The sequence below is a fragment of the Rhinolophus sinicus genome, chromosome 2 (assembly GCF_057876585.1).
Source record: "Rhinolophus sinicus isolate RSI-liver-muscle chromosome 2, RSI-T2T, whole genome shotgun sequence".
Lineage (NCBI taxonomy): Eukaryota > Metazoa > Chordata > Mammalia > Chiroptera > Rhinolophidae > Rhinolophus > Rhinolophus sinicus.
This window is the reverse complement of record NC_142502.1, coordinates 173850242-173872722: the sequence shown is the minus strand read 5'-3', so window position 1 is coordinate 173872722 and position 22481 is coordinate 173850242. Positions and strand designations below refer to the sequence as shown.

At 42.3% G+C, this 22481-nt stretch overlaps 2 protein-coding genes across 3 annotated transcripts in view; one reads left to right on the top strand and one right to left on the bottom strand.

Moving 5' to 3' along the window:
* The window catches only part of LOC148758957 (uncharacterized), a 31857-nt gene extending 15118 nt beyond the window's left edge, over positions 1–16739 (bottom strand). The window contains exons 1-2 of one of the 2 annotated variants that reach the window (XM_088796253.1): positions 16231–16739; positions 14593–14677 (exon numbers count right to left, since the gene is read on the bottom strand). In XM_088796253.1, coding sequence (XP_088652379.1) covers positions 14593–14677; positions 16231–16364 — 219 coding nt within the window. In that variant the 5' untranslated portion in view covers positions 16365–16739. Of the gene's footprint in view, positions 1–14592; positions 14678–15398; positions 16021–16230 lie in introns of those variants that run through there. The other variant, XR_016020495.1, reaches the window with a different exon arrangement.
* Positions 16740–16836: 97 nt separating this feature from the next.
* The window catches only part of RAB10 (RAB10, member RAS oncogene family), a 69201-nt gene continuing 63556 nt past the window's right edge, over positions 16837–22481 (top strand). Inside the window, exon 1 of the mRNA XM_019712713.3 lies at positions 16837–17689. Coding sequence (XP_019568272.1) covers positions 17563–17689 — 127 coding nt within the window. The 5' untranslated portion in view covers positions 16837–17562. The remainder of the gene's footprint in view (positions 17690–22481) is intronic.

Sequence of the window (22481 nt, the reverse complement as noted above, 5' to 3'; positions counted from 1 at the left end):
AGGATGACTTGGGGATACCCCTTCTGTACACACAGCTCCTGCACTTCCCTCTCTCCTAGCTCACAGCAGAAGCACAGCAATCACTGATGTGTGCCCCTCCCTTGGACTGTGCACCGGAAGGCAGGGACCGTGTCTTATTCATTTCTGAATCCCCAGCCCCAAACATAATGCTTGGTTCCCAGTAAGAGTTCAGAAAGTTGTTGAATAAACACGTGGATGAGGTTATCGAGTCATGGCCTAAGACACAAGACTGAGGTCCAGAGCTAGACCGACAGTAGTGAGGGAGGCAGTGAGTCTTAATTCTAGTTACTGAAACACATCCTCTCAGGGTCCAGGCCAGACTAAAGGGGAAATTTGATGCTGAATTCTCTGAGATGGGGCTAAACCTTTTAAAATCTTCCTGGTGAGGCTGAGACGGGGAGCTTTATAGAACCTGGGGTACAGCGAGCCTGTAGGAAGGAATTCAGTAACCCGAGGTGTGGAGTATCACAGTTTGAAATTATCTATTGATTTGTTTGCTTTTTTGTTATGTGTCACGTCTCATTAGCGTGCACACTCCGTAAGGATAGGGATCTTATCTGACTTGTATCACAAGGGCTCAGTCCAACATCTGGCATATCAATGGCACTCAGTAAATATTTGTTGAATTAATGTTGAATGAATAAATGCACTCTAAACCCAACCCATGAAAGAGAGACCAAATGCAGCATTCTTCATTCATCCTGTAAAATATAATTGACAATAGGCCTGAAGAAATCCCAGTCAGCACATTTTTCACTCTGTGGGAAGGCGTATTTCAGAAGCCACAAGCAGATCTGAGTTGCTTGGTAAATACAGAGTTGGACTAAAAGGCCTTGGAAGGTCTTACGAGACTGTGTCACTGAGCTGTGGCACCCCGATGAGTCATGCTTTCCCACACGGGAACACACGGCCTTGCCAGACAGGATTCTGCCTTGTCCAATGCTGCCATCTCTTTCCTGTCACTGTGGGAGAAACACAAACGGTCTGTCCTCCCCCACTCTCCCTTCTCGGTGCTCCCTACTGGCCATAACGTTTCAATCTTTTAGGTTTGACCTCATGTTACAGCGCCCAGGATTACACAGTGTCCCTTATTGGTTATATTTTCCATTGTGTCTTCCCAGTGAGATTTTGGCTACAATTTCACATATCCTGCTAAAGATAAAGAATCCTAGACCCCAGTTCAAAATCCTCAACTATCTGAGTTGCAAAGTCACTCATTGTCACTGTACCTCAGTTTCCCTATATTTGGAAGATGAAATAATATACCCTTCCACGTATCCCACAGTGCTGTTAAGCCAAAGAAATTGAAGTCTATGAATACGAATGCCTGAGAAGTTGTGCTTTGACTCTTATAATGAAAGTTATATACCAGATTTGCCACTAATGAACTACATGACATCAAGTAAGTCATTTTGTGAGATACTTAGCCCAGTGTTTTGTTCTTAATAAGCTATATCAATAACAAATAAGGAAGTACTTATTATTGATATGACTCTATGACCATGAAATGAATTGAGACACCACCCCAATTTCCCAAGGAGCACGTTTGAGGAAAAATAGTTGTGTACAAAAATAGCTACTATAATTTTGCTTTGTTGAGTGTGGTGTATAAATTTGAGACCATAGTTGAATGGTTTGGGGAAAAAAGAGGGAATTTCAGAAGTTGTGTAGTAGGAGGGATGAAGAGAAGAGACCTGGCAATATGGTAGCAAGGGAGAAAACTTTTGGTGGAAGAACAAGTCTAACTAGTCAAATGGAGGGATCTAATTAAGTTTTGCTTTGTGATGTGTGATGCAATTCTCTTCTCCACCTTCCCATGAAACCTTCAGTAAAATCTCATTAGTCACAAATACTGTTGCACTTGAATGTATTGGAAAGATGCACACCGAGTACTCAGTCCGGCCTTGATGGGTACAGGGAGTTAGAGTAAAAGCCAATCATCTTCTGGCTATATTATCAATTTAAAAATGAAGACCCAATGGGCTCTCCCAGCCCTAGCAGTCTATGATTCTATTTATGGGAGAAAGAGAAATTCTGATGCAGTAGGTTGGGGAGAAGCTTGGGAATTCCCTTAAAAATTTGGAGTTTGGGGAGTGATAAGTAATGGATACAGTTTCTTTTGGGGGCATGAAAATGTTCTAAATAAGATGGTGGTAATAACTGCACATTTCTGTGACTATGCCAGAAACGACTGGATTGTATGCTTTAATAAGTGAATTTTATGACATGCAAACTATACCTCAATAAAGTTATAAAAATAATGCTGCATATACAATGTAATCATACAAAAATTATACAAAACAGAACATTTTAGATTATGGATTCCATTGTTCAACCAATAACAATCACTGTATTGGTCAGAACTTCTTTTGCAAGTGACAGAAATCCAGCTTAAACTGATTTTAAGAAAAGAATAGAATGCATTGGCTCACATAGCCAAAAATGACAGGGGTTGCTGGCTTTAGGCATAGCTAAAACTAGACGCTCAAATGAGGTAATCCAAGAATCTCCTTTCCATTCCTCAGCTCTGCTTTCCTCTGTGTTGGCGTCATTCTCAAGCAGACTCTCCCCAGGTGGTGGCAAGATGGCCACCAGTGTCTACAGGATTACACCTTTTCAATTTAGCAGGGGAAAAAAACCACGTTTCCCAACTAAAGTCCAGGGTTAGACTTTAACTGTCATGGCCTGGGTCACATGTGTGGCCAGCGGGGTGTGATTGGCCAGACTTTACATAACTCACATAACATAGTGAGTTATGTTGATGCTATAAATTTCAAAATTGCATTATTTAAAGCAAGTGACTTTCGGGCATTTTGGAAAAGAAAGATGGATATTTGGCACCAACGCTACTCGCAATTCACTTAGAACAAGTGGATTAAAACTCTTAGTTAGAAAAATAGATTGCAAAAGTGGCAAATAAAGATGATGGTTAGAATTTTTCATTTTGATTTTTACAAGGTACTGAACAAATCTTTCATGATATCTTTGTAAATGAGGACGAGATAATTGAGGTAGGTGGAATCATGGTTCATTGATCAGCCATTTCCAAAGAGACCTGCCTATCACTACATCACAGATCAGTCAGCTTAGTAGCTCTTGGTGGGTCACAGGGTTGTGCTCGTAGTGCTGACCTGGTTGACTTGCGCATTAACTACTTAGATATAGAGACACAAATCATACTTATTAGATGGAGGGTACAGGGCTAAGAACAGTTAATATGTTGGATGACATAGGCAAGATTCAAAATAATTTTCCTTTTGGATAATTTCAAACATTTACAAATGTGGACATTATAACATAAGAAACCCCATGGACCAATCATCCAGCTTCAACGATTTTCAACTCACAGCCAATCTTGTTTCTCCTATACTCCTACTATCTTCCCTTCCCTCATTTTATTTTGAAGCAAATCTCAGACATCCTGTTTGTTAAAAACAAAAACTCAACACTATTTTCACACCTAAAAAGAAACTTCAATAATTCCTTAACATCATCAAATATCCATTGTTCAAATTTCCAATTGTCTCATAAATATAATTTTTTTTACAGTTTATTTGTTTAAATCAGGATCCAAACAAAGCCTATACATTGCAATTTGTTGATATATCATTAAATCTCTTTTATTCTACAAGTTGCCCTTCTGCCACTTTTTTCCTTATGATTTATCTGTTAAAGAACCAAAACAGTAATCTTGATAACAAAGTGATATTTAGTAGAAATAAACAGATGTGATACTAAAGTTAGATATTATAAAATCAGCTATCACAATACAAAATGACACCTGGGAGACACCTGCAGTTTGTGAATAAAGGTCTAGGATTTCTAGTTGGCCACAAACCTAAAAGAGCCAACAGTATGACAGAGTTGCCAAAGTCCTAGTGTATACTTACACTAACCCCAGGACGTATGCACACCATGAGGTGGTCCTTTCTAACACACCAGGTCACACCATGCCTGTAGCATTGTCTCCATTGCGGCTCCCAACCCAATGTTTCAAAAGGACTAGACAACTAGCACGCTTAGACAAAGGCCTGATCCCTTCCGGTAGGAGAGCTGTAACATCCTTCCCTTGGCCAGGGAGCTGTGAGGAGAGAAAGGAGTGGGGAACTAGCTGTTTATGTGGGTGCAGGAGACTCAAGACAGTGGGTCCTGAGACAATGGGCAGGCACAGAAGATGGTGCTGGGAGAAGGGGCCCAGGAATATTCACATTCAGAGCTTTGAAGCTCAAGACAGGGAAGAAGAAGCTAATGAGTTAGTGAGAGAATACACAGAGATAATCAGGGGAAACTGTGGTGGTAACCAAGAGGACAAATTCGGAGTGTGTAGAATCATGAAGTCAGGACAGTGGTGTAGTGCGGTCTGGGCTGGCAGATGCTCAGAAAACAACCGGCCCACGTGGGAGTCAATGGGGAAGGAGGTGTGAAGGCCCAGAATAACACACACACACACACACACACACACACACACACACACACACACACACAAGCTGGGGCAGCACTTGGTGTCGGGCCTGAAAGCTTTGAAATCGGTCCAAATTGAGCAGGAGCCAATCCCAAGGCAAGGTAAGGAAGCTGATGGGTGCTGTGTGCCTACTAGGTTTTGTCCACACACGACTTTGTCTGACCCTCATGACAAACCTGCAAGGTAAGTATTTTATTCTTATGTAACAAGATAAAAAGTGAAGCTCATAGAAGTCGGTTATTGCTCCAAGTTCACACAGGCCTAAGCGGCAGGACCAGGATCCAGCGGAGGCTGGCCTGGAGGCCTGAGGGATGGAGCCGGCGGTGGGGAGAAGGCGAACCTTAGCGACTTAGCAATGGGCTCAGTGTCTGTATCCTCCAGGCCCAGAGTCAGGGGCAGTGTGCATCAACGCCTGGGGAATATGTCGTGTCAGCACTTAACTGTAGCTTCATGTCTAGACCAAGAGAAGGGTGAGATAAGAGGACCCACGAGAGAAACACAGATCAAGAATTGAATGTCCATATTGCTCCAGCCCTGGTCTCTTCTTGGCTTGAGCCTCGGGGTGGAATCCTCCTCTATGGGAGGGAGTGGTATCTTTATATTTTCTCCTAAAGCAAATCCCAGAGTCACCCAGAAAAGGAAGACTTTCCTTGGCAGATGGTAGGAGATACTAACGCCCAGCTCATCCTTTCTACCCATGGACAGATTCCAGAGCCCTGTCTACACCTCCAACAGCTCGGAGGTGGTCTTTCAGCTCCCTTCAGAGCTTAAGTTTCAGGCATGAGGTTGCTGCTCTGGATGACAAAGGTAGTGCAAGGGTGGGAACCCAGGTGAGAGCAAGGGAGCCAAGAAGCCACCCACTGAGGAAGATGCTGGGACAGGGCGGGGCAGGGCTGGCCCAACTGGTTCAGCGCAGCCAGGAAAGGGCAAGTCAGATCTGGCTTGGGGGGGGGGGGGGGCTGGGAAGAGGAGTGGTGCTGACTCAGGGCCTGGCAAGTCAGGTGACAGCGCAAGGACAGCTGCTGCCTGGGTGTTTTTAGAAAACTTTGGCTGCCAAAGACTAAGTATGGGCTGCTTCTGCACCTACTCAGAAGCAGGCAGAGAAAACAAGGGCATCTTTATAAGAAGCTCTAGCCGTGGGGAATTAATCTCTGGCCATCCTCTGTTGATCCTTGCCATAATATACATGGAAAACAGGAGCAGAAATTAGTTAAGAGGCCTCTGAATCCTCTGAAAATTACTAATATTTTCCTCTTAGGTCTTTTTTGGTACCTTGCCAGGAATCCAGTGTAGAGGTTAAAGCACTGAAGTCAGAAGGCCTGGAATCCGAACCCAGCGTATCCCGTTGTTTGTATGAGTTTGATCAAGTTTCCCAACTTAAAACATTTTAAGCATGGAAAATTTCAAATATATACAAATTAGACACAATAGTATAAGGAATTTCCATTTACCTATTATCCAGCTTGTACAATGATTAACCCCATGGCCAATCTTTTTTTGTCTATATCACACTCATCTACCCTCCGTCCAATTCTTTTGAAGGAGATCCAAGGTATCATCTCATTCCATCCCTCTTCACCTCTTTAAACTCTTATTTCCTCACCTGAAAATGGGGATTGTGGTAGCTTCTACCTCAAAGTATTAATGTGAGGCCAGGCTCACCAAGGGCCAGCGCAATGCAGGAACTTGGTAAATGAATACTTGTATTATTAGAAAAATATAAAAATGGGAAAAAAAATCTCTGCTCCCCTCCCCACCTCTCTGGTGATGCCCCTTTCCTCCTGGTGACCCTTCCTTCCAGCAGCTGAGGAATCTGTCCCCTGGCAGCGCTGTGCTGATCACATCCTAATCACGACTGGATTAAGATGACCGTGCAGCTGCCCAGGCCTCCACAGGCAGGGAGAACAGGATGTCTGAGCCCTAGGGAGGGGGCCAGAGGGAGGCCATGGAGACATGGGGAAGAGGGATCAAAGGTACAGCAGCAGCCTTGGGAGAGAGACTGGCAGATGGGTCAAGTTTGAGCAGAAGTGCAGCAGGTCCAAGTGGCAAGGTTAGCAGAAGATGGGAAAGAGAAAGTGGACGTGGTGGAACGTCAGGTAAAGCTGGAATCACCTTACAAGTTCTCCCTGAAACAAGTGTGTCAGTCGGGGATTTTGGCTGCGACACAAACCAACTTTGGCAAATAGAAGCAGAGAATAAATGTAATGAAAGACCATTGGGAAGCTCTTAGAATTACTGGGAAGGCTCGAGAACCAGGCTAAGGAATTGGGGAGTCAGAAACAGGCCACAGATGTAGTCTGTTGAGGGCAGACAATGAGGCCATCACTGTCCTCACAGGACACCAAAGAGATTCTGCAGTACAACTGTGGCCAGCATTGGACCTGGGATACCATCTGGCTCTGGGGATTATATTATTAAATATATATCATATCATATCATACACAGGTGCCCTGGAAACCAATACTGTTGCTACACTCTACTGCCTCCTCAGTACATGCTCCACGGTGCTTCCTCCTTTGGGTCATTAACCCGTGCCAAGGTTTTGGGCCGGTGCATCAGATTGGTAGAGCCCATCTCTTATCCCCACAACCAAGGTGTGTGTTTGGAGGTGCAATGGGGGTTGAGTGCTGGGGAAAGGAATATAGTGGGAGGAAGGCTCTGCATACTGAAAACCCAAGGTGGAAAGTTTCCTAGTCAAAGGAAGGGACTTCAATGGTGGGCAGCCAAAGACCTGATAAATGCCCATTACCCAAGGAAGTGAGTGTGAATATGGGTGAGGGGTGAGAGATGGCACTGGAAGGAACAAGGCAAAGAAACAGGATCTCCAGTTGGCTGTTAGGACACCAATACCCTGAGGCAGTGGAAACCTGGATGCACAAGCTGCACTGCAAGGTCTTGGCTTCCTCTTGGGGGTATTGTGGACAATAGAGATGGCTGCGTGCAGGTATATACTGGCATGTCTAACTCAATTGGTATGTAGCATGAGGGCTTTTCACAGCCTGTGCTTCCACCCTCTCTCTGGCTCCAGGAAAGAGGTGGGGCAGCCTGCAAATAACTGGGTGCTTAGTCCAAAGAGCTGGAACCAGACAGGGCAGGGCAAGGGCTGACAGGTGACAGCTGAGAGCTGAGCACCAAGCTTTGTGAACAGACAATTCCATGCAGTCTGAAGCTACCATGATCAAATCAACGTGACCAAACAGATCTGTCACAAAGTTTTAAATTTGCATAATTATTGTCATGTTATGTGGCAATTAAGCATAAAAAGCAAATAGCCAGACTCTGTATTCTTTTTATCAAACCAAATATTTAGTTTTTCCTCACTTGGTTATTATTCTGCTATCTGTAAGGAGTATCAATACCAATTTCCTCTATCTCCATGAACTATCAATCCCCTCCTCACTTTTGTTTTGTGTAAAGTTTAGATTTGGGAGGCAGAACACTAAGTTAATCACCCTTGCTTCCTAGCACACTGACCACTGACATTTTTAATCCATGCAAGGTCCCACTCATTTTATTTTTCATGTTTTTTCCTTCTTCCCCTCTCATTGCCCTACCTCTCCACAGGTTCCCTCTCTAACGTATTTAATGTACGTTATTAAATATGTATGAAACCTCATGAAATAGTTTTGTATGTTTTTAATTCACATGAATGGCATTGTACTATAAATCACTGTTTCCTTTGTTTCAGTTCTCCATGCTGCTGAATGCGCAGCTTGTTACTAGATTAATACCATTACACAGTATTTTACAGCATCTGGGCTAGCCATTGTCAGGCCTGCTATAGGCCCAATAGTACAACAGAGAATTTTCTCACATGGTACATAATAGACCCTTGAATGCTGGCCCAGCCCCTCCTTATTAACCAGAAAATAAGCCGTGCCATGATTTTTCAGGATGACATCCCCTGAACATAAGCCCTAATGCGTCTTTTGGAGCAAAAATTAATATAAGACCTGGTCTTATTTTCGGGGCAACACGATAATCCTATAAAAACTTAGTTTCTTCCTTCTAAATGGCCTGCACTGATCACCAGAATTTGGGCCTGTTTCTGTAAGGACCGGGAAGACATTGTTCTTTGCTTTGCATGTTTGCTAGTTTATTAGCAAACTGAAGAGATAACAACCTTGAGGTGCCCGGATGGCTCAGTTGGTTAGAGAACGAGCTCTTAACAAGGTCGCCGGTTCAATTCCCACATGGGATGATGGGCTGTGCCCTCTGCAACTAAGATTGAAAATGGTGACTGCACTTGGAGCTGAGTTGTGCCCTCCACAACTAGATTGAAGGACAACGACTGATGGGTCCCGGTAAAACACACTGTTCCCCAATAAAAAAAGAGATAATCTTGACTTGGGTCTGAGTAGTCCTTTTAGTGGATTTTCAAACCCAAGCCAACCCTTTGTAATCTGGACTAACTCAATATGTATCTACCACATTTTATTTACTCATCACCCTAGTAACAGATGTTTACATTGATTTCAACATCTAGTTGCCACAAAGCCATGATAAACCTGTGAGAATTTCTCTTGGACACACCCAGGTGTGGTATTGTTGGGTCAAAGGCATAAACATCATTTATTAAACATTGGCTGATTGCTTTCCAGAATAACTGGACCAGACTGTACTCCCACCAGCTATGCGTGAGAGTTCTTGCCTCTCCACATCCTCACCAACACTTAGTATTATCCATCTTTCTAATTTTTGCCATTCTGGTGGGCAGAAAATACCATCTTATTGTTATGTTCATTTTAATTTCTCTGGTTACAAGTGAACTTGAACATTTCTTCACATATTTTTCTTGCACTTCTAAGAATTGCTGTTCCTTTTCTTTGTATATGTAAGATGTAATTTTTATCATGATTTATTGAATAGCTTTAGTAACTTAAAGAATGGTTACAATGTAAGCTTGATCAGGAAGGTGGTTTCTTCTCAGTCAGGTACCAAACCACCTCAGTCTTAGGGAGTATTCCAATTACCTAATAGTGTGAGCCTAATCTGGGCATTACTACAGGGTTATGTCCTCAACCCGAGCACAGCGTTCAATTATGAATGCCACATTCCAAGAAGGACATATGCAAACTAGAATGGTGGTGCAGATAGTATCTGAGAGTTGGCTTATATAAAGGGAGTTAGCTTGGAGCAGTTTAGAGGAAAATACCAAAGCTATCTTTAAATCGCTGAAGAGCTATCACGTGAATGTGAGGAAAGGTTTATTCTGTGTTGTTCCAGAGGACAGAAGTAAGGCAAAGGGGTGATGTTACAGCGACACACACTTAAACTCAGCATGTGGAACACGTTTTGTCAGAAATACCGAGTCCTCTTGGCATCAACAAGCTCACTAGCAGTAGTCACACAGAGGCTGGACAGGCCACCGGGTGGTTAGGGCATTTCTGCATGGAGTAGGAAATTAGTTTAAATGGCTTCCAAAATGTCTTCTAATGCAGGTGTAATTCAATCTAATTACTATTTATTGAGCCCCTGTTACATGCAAGGCACTAGGCTAGGTATTATAAGAGACACAACAACAGTTCCTTAGATGGTTTACATCTTGCAGAGGGGAAGAGAATCAATGTTTAAGAAACTGCTAGTCCCACTGCCAAGTTCTTTGCGTGAAATATTTTAATCTTCACAATAGCTTGCTTTGGTAGCTACGGATAACCTCACTTTCCGGATGAGGAAATTGAAATTCAGAATGAGTAGTGATTGTCTAAGATGACCCAGCTAAAATGAGATAGAACAGGGATTCAAGATTAGATCTCTGTGATTCCACTGTATCATGCCATGAATCTCTGAATTTAAAAGTTATAAATGTAGCTTCATATTTCTTGGCTTGGCATGGGGTTAAAGCATTTCCCTCTTGTCACTGTCTTTTTAAATCTGATGGGTCTTGCTCTAGATCTTGACACTTGAGGATACAGTTTTCTGGAGAGACATCTGAGGCTGAATTAATTTCCGTTCCACTTGGGTTCCAAGTATCTCCCTGAGCAGCCCTCTTTCCTCACTTTGCCAGTGCTCTCCTGGGTTCTGCCTCTAGAAGGTACCTTTTCTCTCCAACTCTATTGTGTCTTAACTTTTAGGTGCTTCTGTGATTTTTTCCCAAACTCTCTCATGCAGGTCAAGTTACCATGCCCCGTGTTCTCTGCTCCCATCTCTCTCTTAGTTTATGTAAAACCTTCTTTGCTCTTCAAAGCTCTGACCCCTACTGCCATAAATAGCCCAGTTCCTCTGATGGATGTGTGCTTTATAGACCTGTTTTGCATTGATCCCTCAAGGGGTTTACTATGAACATCTTCATGTTAAAAGAGAACCATTATGTTTGTTTATTTCTTGGTGCTCTCCATTTTCTATGTAGTATGAATTGAGCAGTTATTACTTTAATACGAGATAGTTGAATTATTAGAAAATAGATAATCACCCTTTGCTTTGGATGATTCTATTGTTTTCCTTTAGACATTAAAAAAAGAGGCCAACCTATATATTTACATTTTAATATGGAAATGTGCAGTCCCTCGCCTGGTTAGGGTTCCTGCTTGATCCATAATCACTTTTAGAAGAGGCATAAAGTTGCAAAGATGGATTTAGGGGAAGTCTTTTCCCTCCTAGAATATCCTCATGGATTAATAGAATGTATTTCATGCCTCTAGATATGTAATTTTAAAACCTACGTCCCTCTAGATTTGCTTTTTTTCAACAAGCTAATGATCCTCAAACGGAAAAAGTGTTCTCAGTTCTTATGGTGGTAATTGTATTTCTGAACATTAACAAAAGGCCAAACATTGTATCTCATTTAATCCTCACTCAACCTATGGTAGTTTCTATTTTGTTCCCACTTTACAGATAAGGAAATAGGTTTAGAGAGGTTAGGTAATGTACCCAAAGTCTCTGCTTAACAAGTGACAGATGTAGAACCCTTGGTTTAGCCAACTCAAGGCTCATTTGTTTTTAACCACTGTGCTGAACCAATTGCTCACATAGGTGAGTCGTGATTCATCTGATGCAGTTGATGGTGTCAAGCTTTTTTTTGCTTTTTTTTTAAGGAGGGCACAGCTCATGGTGACCCATGAGGGGATCGAACCGGAAATCTTGGTGTTATAAGCACCACGCTCTAACCAACTGAGCCAACTGGCCACCCCTGGTATCAAGTTTTTAGTGTGAGTGTAGGGGTTCTTTAGCCATTGAATTTCTTTCTTTTGGTCTCATTACTCTTTTTGATGAAACCATCGAATCTCTGCAACTCAAGTCAGTTCCAATTCTTGCTTCTCCCAGTTTTAGTCTTTCATTTCTCCTTCATCTGACCTATTTCTCTTCTTAGTTCAACTTCCTTTGGCATCATTTTTCTTCCAGGATGGCTTGTTGCTTCAATCATTTATAAGTATTCTCACTTGTAATTTTTCTGCTTTCATTTTCCTTATGGTGCAATTCATTGCTCTTATCTCTTAATAATAATAATCACTACATTTATGCATTCTTATTTAATTTTTGAAACAATTTCATGAAGTACTGTATCCTTTTGACATATGAGGAAAATATACTAAGTGAGGTTAAATGAATCATCCATTGTCACAGAGCTAGTCAGTAGAAGAGCGGGGTTTTGAGTCTAGGGTATCTGACTCCAAGTTTAGTGTTCATTCCTTAACAGTTGCTCTATTAGCCATAACAGTATTTTTTGTTCACAGAAATAAACTCTGTGATGCAGTTAGGTGAGTTCTTTATGTATTTTCTAAAATAAATAAAATATTGCTCCAAAAGTACTATCTTTCCATTCACTTCTTTAGAATTTTCAAAATTTTCAACATTTTGAAAATTTTTCTGAATTAATATGTTTTCCAGGAAAAAAGAACGTGAATCTCTGAGTTTCATTTGCCTTTTTCTTCGATAAACATATTTTTTTCTGTATATTCAAGGCACTGTGCAAAGTGACATATATAATAGTCACAGACCTCAAAAAGGTTCCAATTTGAGAAAATAAGATATGCACATAAATATTTTTCATGATATGTAGAAAATGTGTCATAAGAAATATCTAAATAAAGAGCCAAAGGAAGAAGACTTTCTCTAAGGCTATACACCAAAATGCTAATAGTGGTTATTCTGAGGGTACAAGTTTTTTCTTTTAATAATTATTTTTTTAAATTTAAATACAGTTGGTAGACAAGCTTATATTGGTGATATTACTTTCAGGTGTATAATATACTGATTCAACATTTTTGTATCTGGTGATGTGATCACTCTACTAATTCTAGTAATCATCTGTCACCGTGTAAACTTACCACAATATCATTGACTGTGTTCCCCTTCCCCTCTTCACGCATTCCCCCACCTCCTCCCTTCTGCTAACCATTCCCTTGGTTGGGGGTAGAAGTTTTAATAATTAAAGTTTTAATGTTTTGCTTATTAGCAGGTTCTGAGTGTCTAAAAATAAGTATGTATTGATTAGATAAAGAAATTGTGGGGGCAGCCGGTTAGCTCAGTTGATTAGAGCACAATGCTCATAACACCAGGGTTGCCGGTTCGATCCCCACGTGGGCCAGTATGAGCTGCACCCTCCACAACTAGATTGAAACAACTACTTGACTTGGAGCTGATGGGTCCTGGAAAAACACACTTAAAATAAATAAAAGTTAAAAAAAAAAAAAGAAACTGTGGTACATTTATACAATGGAGTATTACTCTGCCATAAAAAAGAATAAAATATTACCATCTGCAACAACATGGATGGACCTAGAGGATATTATGTCAAGTGAAATAAATCAGACTGAGAAAGACAAATACCATATGATCTCACTTATATGTGAAATCTAAAGAGCAGAATAAACAAACAAACAAGACAGAAATAGACTCATGGATGCGGAGAGCAAACTGATGGTTGGTTGCTGGATAGGAGGGGCGTTGGGGGGATGGGTGAGAAGAGTGGGGAATTGGGAAGTGCAGATTGGTGGTCACGGGATAGTCATGGCGATGTAAAGCATAGTATGGAGAGTATAGTCAGTAATGTGAAAACTATACCTGGTGTAGGATGGGTGCTGGACTTATCGGGGGGATCACTTCATAAATTATATAAATGCCTCGCCACTGCGCTGTACACCTGAAACTGATAATAGTAGTGGATGTCAACTATAATTTAAAAAAATTATATATATATATATATATATATATACACACATAAATACATACGCGTATATAGTTACAGGATGTTAAGTTCAGCATAGGGAATATAGTCAATGGTACTGTAATAGCTACGTACGGTGTCAGAGGGTTAGTAGACTTGTTGGGGTTATCACTTTGTGAGGGTTGTAAATGTCTAATTATTATGTTGTTTTGTACACCTGAAACTGTGAAATAATATGTATTACTTGTGAAGGGGGGAAACATAATTGATTTTTTAAAGTTATGGAAGTTCAAGGAGAAACAAGTTCCTTCTGGTGAGAGTGTTGGGGAAGACTGGCTATGGTGAGGACCTTTACGCTGAAGGCTGAAGCGATGTAGGTAGGGTGAGGGGAGGGTGCGTTTCCCACAGAGAGAACCACATCAAACTAAGCATGAAATCAAGAAGATACATAATAACTGTAGAGAAGACTACTAGTTCAGCTTGTCTGTAGACTAGAGTGTGGAAACTAGGACAGGAAATAAAGCTCATTGTCTAGGGCCTGGAGCCCCTTAAGTGCCATCTGAGGAGGCTAGCACTTCAGAATTGAGGCATCCCTGGAGAAGACTAGAACAAACACATCCAGAGGGCTGGGGAAGGCTCAGGGGGCAAGGCAATCATTCTCTAACAGGAGGTAGGACTAAATCAAGATATGTAGCAGAGCAGAATTATTGGCAGGCGTTCATGAAACGAAAAGTTGTAGCCTCTGGGCAGTCAGTACTCAGCATCTCCTGGAGTCCTAGGGGACACTGGAAATGTGAACACAGCAAACAGCCGTATGTAAATAGACAAAGTCCCTGAGACTAGAGTAAGGTGATGACACAGCAGTGGGCTGCCATTCAAGGGAAGACTCCATTCTGAAAAACAGAGCGCGCAAGGGGCAGAGCAATTAAAGAGGAAAAAAATCAGGTACAGAGAGTGGAAAATATATGCAGGAAGAGGGATAAAGATGATCCTGAGTCAATACCTTTTGAGGCAGGGATTTCTTATAAGGCAGGTCCTCAGAGCTGAAACTGAAGACTGGAACTATGAGCTGGCCAGCTGTACGTTTCCTAGAAAAATATAAAAATAGTACCTTAATTAATAGTATAAACATACAAATATACCTATTTCCTTTCTTGGCTTGGCAAATATTTGGACTAGATTCTGTAGGAAGCAATTTTGAAAAGGGCATAAACCCTAAGTTCGTACTAAATTGGCATCTTCTTTCACTATGTTTCAACGTTTATCAAATGTTACTTCACAACTCTAGGTTTACCTTCTAGGCCTACATAGACATCATTTTATTCTTTTTTTCCTAGGGTCAGGGATTTCCCGTGCTTGCTCACTCCAGCTGCCTTCAGTGGGAGATATGGCTTGATACTTAGGCCTTACTCCAGCAAAACCTTTAATTAAATTTAGGGAAGCCAAACATTAAGTACTGGCTGAGCCTCCCAAGTCTCTTCTTCATGCAATATGATGTCCTGTGGAAGTTCTTCCTTTTTCGCTTGTCCTTATAGTGCTGGCTCTGCCACTAACAGTGTGACCTCTGGCAAGTCCCTAACCTCACTAAGACTTAGACTCCTCTGTAAATTACATGCAGGAGTTGAATTATGTTTTAAAAGATATGACCGCTCTAAAATTCCATGATCCCAACCCAGGAATAAGTAAAATTTGTTAATAATTAATTCCTAAAGTTTCAGATTATGGAGTCAATGGAGAAAAAACTCTTCATTAATAAAAAAAGTCGGAAACAACTGAGATAAAGGATAAGGCTGTTTTTTTTTTTTTTTTTTAATTTTTAGCTGCCCATTATCTCCAAAATTTATGTAGGGGAATTAATTAGGCTGTGTACATTTAAAAATCGTGACATTTCTAAAATGCTTTACAACACCGAGGCTTGAGTTAATGGACCTTATTTTGAAAAGAAGAACCATATTAACACTGAAGCTACTCCTAAGGTGCTCAAAGTTAAGGCTCTGAATTGATAAGAAACCCATGAAGCACTGACCATAGCTCATTTTGGGATTCCCATTGCTAGCCTATTTTAGAATTGCTCGTATTATCATAATAAGGCCTTCCCAACTGAAAGAATAATGTTTAAGTGACAAGACGAAAAAGAGTCATCACAGAAACAAAACGTAGAGTGAGATGTATTAGAGAAGACAAGTATCTTTAGTAATGAAGCTTTAGGGGTGGTTGGCAAGGAAGAACAGTAAGACAAGTCTTTAAAGAACAGGAGACTGAAATGGGTACCTGACTGCCTGAAAGACTAATTTTAATTGCATATTAAACACACAAGCATTTGTGTGTGTGGAAATGCAGATTTGACTTCTTTCTTAATCTGTTTCTTGCGTTCCAGATGTCTCAGGGTTTCCTCATGTCAGGTGGAACCAGCCCACCAGGTTCTGGAGCTCTGAAACACAGATGATGGTAGGGCAGGAGAATGAATATTTAACCACAGAAGGAAGAAGAGGAAACGGGAGGTACAAATAAGACTGATGGGGAGAGAGGGAAGGAAGGCGAATGAAAAGGCAAGAGGAGGCAGCGTCGGTTGGGGTTGGCTTCACTGTCCTTCAATTTTGGGCACCGGTGGTTCAATTCTGGCGGGAGGGAGGGGACCTGCCTCGTCTGCATAGCGCTCTCGGGCTCTGTGTTCCAGAAGGACCGCCGAAGCCTGGAGCGGGTTCTCCGCGTGGGGCACAGCACCGAAGCTTCCCCTCGGTGGGGAGCTGCTCCCTGCGCCCAGGTGTTCCTCATTCTTCCTCTCCTCGCGCTGGAAGGCAGATTACATCATCCCAACCTGAGCAGCGTGGCCAGTTTCTCCATTTCAAACCCCTGTACCCTTGAACGCCAACTCTTGCTCCTCAAGTAAACCCGAATGGAGCTCTAATGTCTCCACTGTCACGACTAGCTCACGAGGGAGGTGACTCCAGCATGCATCTCCTTTTAGCAAAGAGGCTATTAAATGACCCAGGGCACGATTTTTTTTCTCGCCTTTACGAGCTCGCTACACAGAAACACACGGCCACCCAAGCCCGTCGCTGCGTCAAGACCAGCTCGACACTCGGGACACACACCAGCCAGAGCTGCCTCAGCGCAAACGTGAGGGCGACCCCGGGAGGGAGAAGGAGGGGGGTTAAGGGGCTACTCCAGCGTGCCGCGCCTGCGCAGTCACTAGGCAGCGCCTCCCCGCGGGGCGTGCTCGTAACGCTGCGCACCCTATCAGGCGGCCACAGGGAGCGCGCCCGCGGCCTCGCCCTCTCTCGCCCCTCCCCTCTGTCTTCTCTGTCAGGCCTGAGACCGAGGCCCGGAGATTCAGCCCACCTCTCCCCGCCCCCTCCTGGTCGCACATCCTATGTTGCGCGTGCGCAGAGGCGGACCGCAGGGCGAGGGCGCGAGGGAAGGGCGGGCGTACGTCCTTGCGTGCGTCTCAGGCAGCGCGCACGCCGGCGTGAGAGGGCACGGGGATAAGGGCTCTGGCCGGGGCGGCTTGGTTTCCTGTGGCTATGTAGCTGAGCTCGTCGGCTTGGGATCCTGGTTCGCTGCCATCACCGCGTTCTAGCGCGGACTTTCTGCTCGGGAGAGAGACTGTCCTCACGCCACCGCGCTCTCTTGACGGCAGAGCTTGATCGCTCGCCCGTGGGAGCGTCCCGGCCGAGCAACCCTGAAGGGGGAGGGGAGGCCATTTTGTCCCGACCGACTCCCCGGAACCGGGCGGAGCGGCTGGGAGAGGCTGCGGAGCTGCGGTCGCCGCCCTCGGAGGCAACGGACGCCGCCGCCGTCGAGGCATCCTCGACGAAGCCGTTCGTAGGTCGCCCGCGCCCTCTCGAGCCCTCCTTTTTCCCACGCTTCCCCGGTCCTCCGGCCTGAGAACACCCGAGTGAGGAGTTGGCCATAGTGAGAGGGACCGATCCCTTGGGGCCGCCGGCGGCGAGCGCCTGAGCCGCTCCTCCCAATGGCGAAGAAGACGTACGACCTGCTTTTCAAGCTGCTCCTGATCGGGGACTCGGGAGTGGGGAAGACCTGTGTCCTTTTTCGTTTTTCGGATGATGCCTTCAATACCACCTTTATTTCCACCATAGGTAAGACCTGTGGGAGGATGGTGTACGGGCTCTGTAGTTGCAAACCATTTTATTTATTCCAGACATCTTGCTTCCCGTAATATACGCCTTTGTCTCAGTGATTCCGATTCCAGGCGACCGACCCAAGTTACTGTTTGAATCAGCATGTAGCTTACTGGGGCGGGGTCTTCCCATGCTTTCCATCCGGTCTTTCGCTTTCGAGTCTCCCACTCTGCTCCGTGCCTGCTGTTACAAAATAGGCAACATTAACAACGTTTCAGAATCATTTCTATAAGCGACTGGACTGGCTTTTACCATATTTGTGTGGCGTTACTAGATGTACGATATTTGTAAGGTTTTTTTTTTGGTTTTTTTTTAGTGTTTGGGATTGAAGCACTAGTAGTCATTTGGTAAAGGCCTGAATTTATACTTAAGGGCAAAAAGAAGATTCCATGTGGTCGTAAGTTAGAGTAAACTTGAGGGTTTGTGTATGGAATAATGAAAGCAAATTAGAGGGGAAAAGTGAGTTGCTCCGAGTTGACTAATCAATCCATTGAAGTGTCAAACAATCGGAGGCTCTTCGTGCTTGGGGTGGGACTCGGGCATGTTTGCCTCAACAGCCTTTCTGAGAAATCAACAGAAGCAGTAATTGAAGGCAAATGATCAGTTTTCTGACCTCAGACCCGAAAGATTTATTTTACTTTACGTTAGAATTTACAGGAAAGTATTTTGCCAGTCATAGCCCTAGGACTTCTAATGTACTTTCACCTCGTGTTTCAGAATTACTTAGTGTGGAGATAAGAGCTAAAAATTGACCTTTTTAATCGGTTTCCCCGTTTAGGAAAAGGGAAGCCTCTAGGAAAGTCCCTTTTGACTCTGGTTAGAAAATTTAATGGTATTAACAGGAATTGTATTAAATGAATTATATGTGAAACCTGTTTCGTTAAATACCTTAAAGGACACATGGTTGCCTGTTACTTGAAGGCCAGCACTCAGCCTTGGGGCAGTGCAGTGAAACCCATTGTTAAGTGTCACTGGTTTTATATTTAGATTATTTAAAAAAGTAACTGTGGTCTTTGAATTCTGGCAATTGTCAAAATTAAGCTGATTTCAACCAATCTGTAAGATTATTGAAATCGTTGATTTGGATTTCTTACAACAAGTGTATATCAGCTACTTAATTTATCCTCATAAAACAAATTGTACTGAAATTGAATTGGGCAAGTGATCATTTTAAATTTTGATTTTTACCCCCCCTTTTTTGAGGGGGGGTTCATAGTAATTGTCATAATTATTTCCGAAGTAGCATACTGTTCTCTTGATCTGTCATGAGTTTAGTGAAACTTAGAACTTGTCTTTGCCTGTGGGTTAGCACTTCCTACCACTAAGTTTGCTTTTAATATTGCACTTTTAGCTCTAGCTGGATGGGTCAGGTGGTTAGATAGTTCAGCAAATATTTACTGAGCACCTAATGCTAGGCACTGTTTTAGGCACTGGGGATAAGTGGTGAATATAGTAGACCCCTTTAGGAGCAATCTAGTGGGACCAATCACAATGAAGTGTGGAAAGTGCTACGATAAGGGTAAGCATAAGGAGGAGGGGTGACTAGCCTAAATTGTGGGGGTGTCTCAGCTTGCATGGAGATGATAGGATATATAGGAATTGGACTAGAGGTGTGGGATAGGGACTTTTTGGGAAACGGAGCGTAGAATAAACCTGTAGTAAGATCAGGGATTTAATTCATGTGGTCAATTTGAACCTGCTTTTGAGAAGGGTGAGGTGGAGGGTAAGAAGCAGAGCATTGGCTCCATTTACTTCACTCGTTTTGTAATGGGTACACACTCAGCTAAAACCCAATCCTGTAAGATGATGTAACCTTTTTGTGTAGTCATTTTACTTGGGAAAATGTGTGGTCATTTTGGATCAAGCCTGCTGGGTTGGAATCCTTGTTATCTAGTTGTGGGACTTTCGCAAATAACTTAACCTTTCTGCTTCAGTTTCTTCTTTAGTGTTAATAATAGTACCTACCACATAGGGTGATAGTTGGGAGGATTTTATAGGTCAGTGAGAGTACAGCACCCAGCATAGTGCCAGGTACGCTGGAGGAGCCTATTAGCTATGTAGAGAATATGTGACCCTGCTGTTCAAGGGTGGCGGCCCAAGTTACTTTATGGATTGAATGCCCTGCGCACAGTGGCCACCCAAGTATTTCAAAGTGCTCTGCTGAACAATTTCACTTTCGACTCTGAAACTTTCATATTGATATAAAAAGGTTTCATATGCTTGATTTTTTTGTTTGTTTTTGGTTAAATAGTATGTTGAACAGTATAAACAGCAATGAATAAATATGTAAAATTGAATGCAGCCAACACATGTATTCGCTCTGTGGGCAGGTTTAGAAGTCTACTATTGTCTTAAACCAGTGCTGTCCAAGAAATATAATGTGAGTTACAAAGATATTTTTAGTAGCTACATTAAAAAAACAAATAATTTAATGTAGTTTTGCTCATTTTATTCAAAATGTTCTATTATGTAATCAAGACGGGAAATTGTTGAGGTAGTGCTCAATAATCACATGTGGCTACTGGCTACCATGTTGGACAGGGCATGTCTAGATGTCTAAACTAGCCAACTGTCTAACGCGCAGGTGGCTAGAAATACTTGGAAGGTGTACTGCTTTTCGGACATTTAAATTTTATCAGTTGGCTAGGGTTGTTTCTTTTTTGTTGTTGCCTTTTTAAAAATCTAGAGCATTCTCTATCACTGATAGTGAAATTTGAGTTGTTACCTGGTTGTGAAAACCTCCTGAGGTTTGAATAGAGCTAGTTACCTCTCAGGTATTCAGAAGGGCCCAACTGTCAATATGAGGAAAGCCCTCATTATTTCAGACACTGTCATGTTAGTTAGTTACTGGTTATTGATTCTTGGAAGAAATAATTTTTATGGGCTTATGGTGCTTACAGTGCTCACAAAGATTACTGTATTTAAAATGTTCTGTGTACTATTAATTTCTACACATCTGTGTCAGAAATTATGTAAATATTTCTGGTCAGATTTATTGCAGGCAGTTGCAAAAACAAATTACACTAACCAATCTCAAAGTGAATTGAAGGGCACTAGAATATAAGCTGCATAAGGGCAGAGATCTTTTTCTTTTTTGTGTTTGCTTATAGATACAAAGCACCTAGAAGAGTCCCTCCATTTCATCGGTGCATGATAAAGAATGACCGAAAGCAGGCAGACAGATAGTACACTCAGCATCCTCTCATATAGAATTGGGGCTGGTTTTAATATTTTCCTTTCTATCTACTTTCTGACCATTGTATATGTGATGTAGGCTGGGCTCAGATTTCACTTAAGAATATCAGCTAATAGAGTAATTTTAGGGTAAAACTGGTCTTGGAAATTCAGGGATTGAGACGTATATGCTAAGGAGTTAACTGGTTTTGGATGAGCAGATTTCAGTGGTTGATTTGGCCATTAACCTTCTTGGCAGTATGAGCTCAGGAAAGCATTACCCTTCAGTGATACGGTAGTTACATGGATTTGTTCAAAGCAGAAATTTTTAGTTGACTGTTTTACTGAATGTGCTACCTTTTGGTGGTGGTAATCCTACTTCTACCCCTAGACTTGTTTTTCCATAGGGGATATCCTTCATTGGGAAATGGAGTCTCTGGGCTCTGAGCTAGAAATTAAATTGGTAAAGCCTCTTGCCCCTAGAAGTGCATCCTTTTTGTTGCCTTTCTGAGTGTTTTTACTAAGTTTTGAAAGAGTAGGGTGGTTCCACTAACTTGTATTTAAGAACTGGCTGATTAATTGAACTGAGCCCATTTTATATGGAGAGGTCCCTTTTACAGAAATGAGCAAAACTTGTGTCATTATAAACATGTCTCTGCTGTGATACTCATGCAGGAGTGGCTCATGCTGCAGGAATGCCAGAGTGCCTAAGGAATTTCTTTCATTTGAACACATGTTTTAGGATTGCTTAAAAACCATCCAGACATTTTCCCAAAGAAGATACACAAATGGCCATTAAACCCATGAAAAGATGTTTCAACATCACTAATCATTAGAGAAATGCAAGTCAAAACCATTATGAGATGTCACTTCACACCTATTAGGATGACTGACTTATCAAAAATGAACTTTATCATGTAACTGTCTTTTCAAGTCCCTGCTTTCAGTTCTTTTGGGTATATACCTAGAAATGGAATTGCTGGATCATATGGTAATTCTATTTTTAATTTTTTGAGAAACTCCATATTGTTTTCCACAGTGGCTGCACTGTTGTACATTCCCACTTGTACTGCACCAGGGTTTCAGTATCTCCACATCATCACCAGCAGTTGTTGTCTGTTTAGCAGCATTATTCACCAGTAGCCAAAATGTGAAAACAATCCAAATGTCCAAGGGATTAATGGATACACAAAATGTAGTATATATGAGGTGTGATTTAAAAATATGGTGAATGTTTAAATTTAAAAAAATTATTACAGTAAAAGACACATTGCCATTAATCCCCCTCAAAATACTCTCCCTCGCTTTGAACACACTTATCCCATCGTTCCTGCCACTTTCTGAAGCAGTTCTGGAAGTCCTCTTTCATGAGTCTCTTTAGTTGTGCTGTCGTGGCTGCCTCGATGTTCTGAATCGATTCAAAACGTTTACCTTTCATGGTCATTTTGACTTTGGGGAAGAGCCAGAAGTTGCGCAGTACCAGATCTGATGAATAAAGTGGATGAGGACACACTGTGATGTTTTTATTTGACAGAAATTGCTGTACTAGGAGTGATGTGTGTCATGGAGAGTTGTC